The 7,500-nt window shown below is 46.6% G+C and overlaps 1 protein-coding gene across 3 annotated transcripts in view; it reads left to right on the plus strand.

Annotated features, from left to right (window-relative positions):
* The window catches only part of sema3fb (sema domain, immunoglobulin domain (Ig), short basic domain, secreted, (semaphorin) 3Fb), a 66,916-nt gene that overhangs the window by 46,450 nt on the left and 12,966 nt on the right, over window positions 1-7,500 (plus strand). For all 3 annotated transcript variants that reach the window (XM_035520131.1, XM_035520132.1, XM_035520133.1), the window contains 3 exons: window positions 249-342; window positions 2,317-2,436; window positions 5,836-5,975. In XM_035520131.1, coding sequence (XP_035376024.1) covers window positions 249-342; window positions 2,317-2,436; window positions 5,836-5,975 — 354 coding nt within the window. The remainder of the gene's footprint in view (window positions 1-248; window positions 343-2,316; window positions 2,437-5,835; window positions 5,976-7,500) is intronic.

Here is a 7,500-nt window from a genome sequence, read left to right on the forward strand (position 1 = left end):
AATCCTGCCTTATGCCAAATCTGCGCAGGTTATACGCAACATTAGAGCTACAAACATCATTATATGTTTTGTTCATGTTGTGTTTATGTTTATTTATGTTGTTTTTTTATGCTATGTTTTATGTTTCCTTATAGTCATCATTGTGTCATTTAACATTGTTACACTTCAATGCCTGAAGGTTCTTGCATGCATAACGGCGACACAAAAACGGACGGATTAATTCATATGTAACTTGAATTTCGATACAGGAGAACATCTTCCATCTGGAGCCAGGCAAGGAGGATTCTGGGAAAGGAAAGTGTCCGTACGACCCGAAGCTGAACAGCGTCTCCGCTCTGATCAGTGAGTACCGCCAGCGGGTCGCCACATCTTCCTTCCCTTAGCCTCAGTGTTCCCGGCACCTCCGGAAGGTCTGGATCACCCCCTATCACTACCGACCCCCGACTCCACGCGCAACGTCCATGCTCCTGCCATGAATCTTTGCTCTGACGTGAAGCTAAACGCGATCACATCTCTCCCCGTGGACTTCATTTCAATGCCCCTTTGGTCAGGTCTCACTTTGCTCAAATGTTTTATTGCCGATGCGTGACACAGGAAGGTCATTTGTTCTTCCCAGTGGAATTTTCCTGCCTGTTTTCCTCATGAAGCCCGAAGACGGAAACCAGTGAGGGTTCGAGACCATTGCTGGGCGCATATTTTATCAGTAATATCAATACCGAGATGCTTTCATGATTCATGATTCATAATTCAGATGCTGGGGGAGAAATCCTTCAAAATGGACTAGTCAGTAGTGCAAATCGAGACTTTATGAAGTCAGGTCTTCCAACCGCATGCTTGAGAGGTCTGGACGTGTGAGTCATGTCCAAAATCAGCAGGATATCGAATGTTCCGTTTCTCCTTTTGGCGGCAACCAAATAACAAAGAACAGCCAAGGTTTTGATTGTGGTTGTGTACAGGATCTGTGCTGCAGGTGCAGACCTTCAGCTCTGGAGGTTTGCGCCACCGCATGGTTAACAAAGCCCGTTCAAACCCCCCGTGAATTACATCCCAGGAGTTAGCCAGGACGTGCCCGCGCCAGAGAAAGCACCATGGAGCTCTCAACGCACAGGGGTGCAGCGGTGTGAGGCGTCGGAAGCGTGAGCCGCTGGGAATTAGCTCGCCTGTGGCTTACGCAGGGTCAGACAGACAGCGAAACGCTGCGCCTGTTAACAACCTTTGTTGGCTGAACCTCATTACCCCGGACAGGTGTGAAGGAGACGACACACTGGTCAAGATGAATACCCTGTCAGGAGAGTCAACATTACTTTCACTCTGCCGGTGTGAGATCTCAAAGCAAAGCAGCTTTGAGTGCCACAAACCCCAATTAGCCAGTTTTAAAGCTACCAGGTCAAATCATGACTTTCTCTTTCTCTTACGGTTTGTTTCTCCATCACGTAAGGTTTTCTCTCTTCCAGTGACCCTCCTGTTAACAACTGAATGCTAGGCGTGATGGTACCTAGTTCAGCCTTTGCTATTAGCAAGCTATTTTGGGGGAAGTATTCTTTCGCTGAAGATGAATCTAGGAAAACAGTGGCAGAAGGCCCAGCCGAACACAGCTTTACTGTCAGACAGGACACCCTTAAGGGCGTAAGGATAACTTTGCCAAGGACTATAACAAGAAGACAAATGAGCAAACGCAGGCGACCAAGCGTACACAGCCTGTCCGGCAAGCTGGATTTAAAGCCACCTTCCTGGAATTAGAATTTTCCCACCACCTAATACGTTAAGAGTTGTTTGATGGGAAGTCTTTCGGAAACCTGACAGTTTGGCATCTCAGTTTTAGAGTCAACACGTGAGGCTCCAGTTTGGGATTCGTAGGAAATAAGAGGAATTGCGAATCGCATAGAACTCTACTACTAAATACAGGCTAGGGGACCTGCTCAGATATCAACAAATATCAGTTCTTAGATACACACACGCACACACACACACAAACACACCTGTATGTGTGCAGGTGTGCATGCCACTTTTGACGGACAGATCAGTTTCTGTGCCAAAATAAGAGGAAAGGTCAGTGAGCTTAAGGAAGACAGATGATGTCTCACGATGGAAGCTAGTCTAGTCAGCTAAGTGCTCTGGGCCATGTGGAGTGACTCGTGAAGGTCGTGACTCTGTACCCCTGCGGTGGAGGAGGTGAGGTTAAAGGTCAGCCAAAGGAGGCAACCCCCACCTGCTTACCGGCAGCTGGGTTTGACAGGGCAGACTATAATAGAGTTCGCAAAGATGACTCAGCTCTCTCTCTCTGTCTCTCTCTCTCTCTCTCTCTCTCTCTCTCAGATGGAGAACTGTACGCGGGCGTGTACGTCGACTTCATGGGAACAGACTCGGCTATTTTCCGAACGCTGGGGAAAAGCACCGCCATGCGCACAGACCAGTACAACTCCAGATGGCTGAACGGTACACACACGCACGTGCACACACACACACACACACACACACACACACACACACACACGCACGCACACACACACACACACACACAGGGATGGATAGTAATAATACATGTAACTGCATTACGTAATCAGAATACAAAAACAGTAACTATTCCATTAGTATTGTGTTCCAAGACTGTGTTCCAGAAAAAAGAGGCAATGATAAGATTACTGGTAGGCTGCATTTTAAAAATACGTGGATGATTACCCTTATTATATTACAACTGAGCAAGGATCACTTACCCCCCCTTTGTTTTTCTCATTTCCTATCACTGTTGTTACACTGCAACAGCATCAGTATTGAAATTAGTCTGTTTATTTTAAGGTTTAAATGCGCACCATGGCCTCTGTCCCTGGGTGCCTTTTGGATAGTAATGTCAACTTGGAAATGTTGCTATATTTAGCTTATATTTAACTTTTCAGGTTACCAAGCACACCCCCCCCCCCCCCCCCCAAAAAAAATGCACCTAGCAACAAGTTTCTTTTGGAACTTTTAACAACCTTCGAAAAGTGACTCAAGCACTACAGTACACGCGCTTTCCCTCTAGAAAAACGATTCTCTCTGTCACACGCTCAGTCACAACGCACGGCTGCAAAAGAACACCGTGAGCGCCGTCAGCAGTAGTGATGGATCGGCTCAGTAGCCAGACACAGCAGGAGCAGAGGTCACGGCTGTCTGCACCAGCAGTAACGTCTGTTCAACGAGACAGACTTCATTTCCTTTGGTCAAATCATTTAACACATTCGGTTCACAGTGTAGCTGTTGGATGGGAAGCCACAATAACAAACAAACAAAAAAAAAATATATATATATATATTTAAATATCTTTAAAAATTTTTCCACAAAGTTGCATTAACAATCATTACCAAAGATTAGGCCTTCAGTAGTGTTACTACAGATCACTGCAGATGAAAATTAAGCTCGTCATGAAAATGGTTTTCAAGATTTGATTTAAAGATCTATTTCTTTGGTGGTTTGTTTGCTGAACTTACTTGATACGTTTAAATAGTTCAACAGCCACAGTTAAACCCCAGCGAATATAGCTGGTCACAAATGTTTGAACTTGCAACCTAAATCAGCATGTCTCAATCAAAACTGTAGAGTGGGAGCCTGGACCTGAATTTAAAGTTCAGCTGAAGCCAGCGACTGGAGAGGATTGTCATGAATACTGTATGCACCGCAAATAATTCTTGCAAAAATGCATGACTTCAAAAAAACCCCCAAAAAAACCCCTTTGTGCTACTGCAAAGTATATAAATAAATCAAGACCATGCAACCACGGAATGCAATCTAGATTACCACAGCTGGTTAAGAAAGTGCAACACTGCTGTGGTGTGGCTAGCAGAGATGCCTTTTGTGGCAACAGATTTCCAAATGCACCACATCAAATGCACAGAGATGATTAGGGGAGTTCTGGCTCCTTAGGTTTTCAACAAGGTAACATCAGACGTGGAGATGGCAACTTCAGTCTCCTTTCCGAAGAGTCCACTGTGTCAGCGGGGATTCTGTATTTCAGCATGTCCACATTTCTCAGGCTGGTTGAAACGGACGGCCAAAACCAGACCCTCGGCAAAGGCGCTAATCGGGTTTCTTGAAAAGAATAGACGAGTCCTCATAAAAGTGAATCTTCAGCGCACTGTCGCTGATGTTTCCATGAAGACTAAAGTGCACAATGGAGTGCACAAGATTTTAAAGTTAGAATGTGCATCGCCCAAGTTGGTACTTGTGCGCTATTCATACAGCTGGCTGTCAGTTCAGCTTCCAGAGAAATCAACCCTAGGAGTGTTGAGTACTTAATAAGGGAACCTTACATCTGTTTTTTTTCCCTTCTCAACATGGAGGGAGACGTGGAAAGTGTTGTATGCCCCCATTAATTGCGGCCAGGAACATGTGCACCATACAAGTTGCAGTGAAGGGAGAGGAAACGCATCTTCACACCAGTGTACAGAGTAAACAAGCCTATGGCAAGAACTGATCTCATTCCATCACCTTGCTTTTGCGGGTACCTTTTCGAGAGCATGGCGTCCCAACTCAGCCTTGCCTGAGAGAGTGACATTGCATCATCTACGTTGTCTGTTTACGCAAAGGGCGGCACGTGAGACATCCTAGTCTTGAGAAACCGTTGTCGGCCAGAGGAGGCCTGGCCGCCCCTTGGAGTCTTGGTTCCTCTCAAGGTTTCTTCCTCGTGCTCTAGGGAGTTTTTCCTCGCTGCACTCGATGCTCCTTGCCACGCAGTTGCTGAACAGCTGCTCGGCCGAACACGCATCGGAGTCAGAGTTCTCCACACTCCTGGTGCGGCGCAGACTGGAGCTGGCTGGCTGATACCGGCGCCAGCCGCCAAGTAAAGTTCCGCATCCGGCGCGATTCCTTGGCAGCCTTGGACGATGCGGCTTTAAATCCCTCCATCCTCTTCTCCTGGTTCCAGCACCGCAGCTGGACAGCGAGGCGGAAGACAGGCGTCCTCGCCAATGCATGAGTCGTCGCTTGAGAGGACTGGACTTTCTGGAACTAGAGGAGCTTTTAGCAGAATGTGAACAAGGACAGATATCTTGGAGAAACAGTTAAGGAGCCAAGCAGCACAGCAGCCTGGAGAGAGCTAGTGTCTAACACACATGTCAAACTTGAGTTCAGCTACTAGCTGCAGTTGTTCAGTAAGATAACATATATGATAAACCTTGCTATAAACTGGTACCTGTAACTGTTGATCGGACAGGTAATGCCATACGCAAGCGCCAGTACACTGATTAAAACTAAGAATGTGCCGTTTTACTAGTGAATAAAATAAAATTGTTAATGAATGTTTAATGTGTTATTCAATATTTTAGTGTGTTGTTTAAAGATAAAACATCTGATCATAAAAAAAGATGTTATTACTTTTATTATTACTTTTACAAATAAAAATATGTAATAAACCAAAAAAAAAAAGTTTCAAGTAATATTTTGGCCAGTTAGTGTAACTACCACCATTAGTTACATAGAGATGCAGTTTTACATCATTGCGTAATGACATCATCGCGTCTTTTAGGCAACAAATTGAGCTGCAGTTTCTCCTGAAAATGAGTTGACAATCCTGGTTTAGGCCACTGGTGGACCCAATTTGACAGTCGTGTAGGGACTAGGCATTCTGAAGCAAAGGGCCTTGTCACCAATGCTGGAGTCCTGTGGTTAATTGTTGTATGGATGCCTTTCACACACGTTTCACACTTCTTCACAAGTCTGCAAAAAGAAAATACAGGAGCTTTCGGGAGCTTGTTGGTGACCATACTGCCTGCCACTGCAGGGAACTGATGTTCTGAAACTCTTAGGTTGAAGTAATCCTAAAGTGATGGAACTCTGTATTTGTTCTCTTTCTCTCTCCTCCAGATCCCTCTTTTGTGCACGTGCACCTCATCCCGGACAGTGCAGAGAAGAATGACGACAAACTCTATTTCTTCTTTCGGGAGAAGTCGTCAGACATGGGCCAGAGCCCCAAGTCCGAGTCCCGCATCGGGCGGATCTGCCTGGTGAGTCACTCCCTCCTACCCCTCGGGGGCGCTGTCTGGGTCCCGGCCTGGACGGGTGCTTTCCTCAGCTGGATATCCACTTTCTCCGCCAGCTGGATAGGCCGGCCCCCGCACCCTAGAGCAGATCTGCCCGCGTGCAGTCTGGGAAGGCCAAAGCACCTGTTTCTGCTCATTATTGAGCTAACAGCCAAGCTGTTCACCAGGGCAGCGAGGCAGTAAACTACGCAGACTCACATCAGAATGGGGATGACTGGGTTTGTGGAAACAGTGAAGCCTAGAAGGGCTTCTGGACTCCAGTCACGGCGAGACGCTCGGCAGACATCATCCAGCTCACGGAGGGCTTAACAATGAGCCAATCTGAGGCTGCACAGAGTAGCAGGGCACCAGGACTGGGGCAGAAAACCCCTGCCTACCAGGAAAGCTGGTGGGAACTGAATCAATGTGTGTCATTCAGTGTGGTGTCAAAGAGACCCACCCCACACACACACACACACCCACACACACCAACGCACTAAGAAGAAGGGCAAGCTCACCTCTGCCCAGACCTGACCTGTGGCTTTGCTGTTTGCTTTACACTTACGTGTGGGAGCCCCCATGCCCTCGGACCCTTCCTACACACAATGCTCCTTTCTGTCCATCTGCCCCCTGCCCTCATGACCTTTCAGTCTCTCAGGTTAGTCCCCCTGAATCTGCGGAGACATTTGTACCGGCACGCCGCAGATACAGGCTGAGCGGCGGTGGGACCCTAAATGGAAAACGGGCCGGCCGGAATGCCGAGCCGGACCATTTGCCGTCGGGCGCAGAGCCAGAGTGGACAACCTACAAAAACACGCAGGAGGCGGCACGGAGATCAGAGCTGTTGGAGATCATTGCAGTGAGGCGCAGGGCAATAGCAAGAGCCCGATAAACTCCCACTGAAAGTCTAGTGTTTATCTAGGGGATCACAGCTTGTGTGTGTGTGTGTATGTGTGTTTGTGTTATGGCTCTTGTGTGGGTGCGTGAGTATCCATGTGAAACCTTTGATTTGACATGTTTATTAGTGTCGGTCATTCAGTGATTAATCCCCAAAATACACACACACAAACACACACACACACACACAAACATACACACTTTCCAGAGACTCTCGCCCTCTCACATCTGCTTCACCTTGGCTCCAAGTTCTTACCTTAGGTGAAGGTCTTCTTCCCCAACACCTTGACTGCACACTCTCATTAGCAAGAGGAAGTGAGTGATGGGTAACACACTTTTTATATAACATTGCCTCACACGCCACTCACTCATTCATTCATTACTTTGATACAATATTTCAGCAAATCCACAAATGAGTCCTTTCCATAATTAATTCTGTTTTGTTTGAATTTTGGGCTTTTGTCAACACATACATTTTAATTGCAAACAGATAAGACAAGTGTGTTGGATTATCAGGTTTTTTTTTGCTACTGCCTGGAATAATGTTGATGTCCCTGAACATGCAAACTGTTTTTTCTTTTACAATGTAACTCTGAAGGTGTTATGAAGTCCA

The sequence above is a fragment of the Electrophorus electricus genome, chromosome 20 (genome assembly GCF_013358815.1).
Source record: "Electrophorus electricus isolate fEleEle1 chromosome 20, fEleEle1.pri, whole genome shotgun sequence".
NCBI classification, from domain to species: domain Eukaryota; kingdom Metazoa; phylum Chordata; class Actinopteri; order Gymnotiformes; family Gymnotidae; genus Electrophorus; species Electrophorus electricus.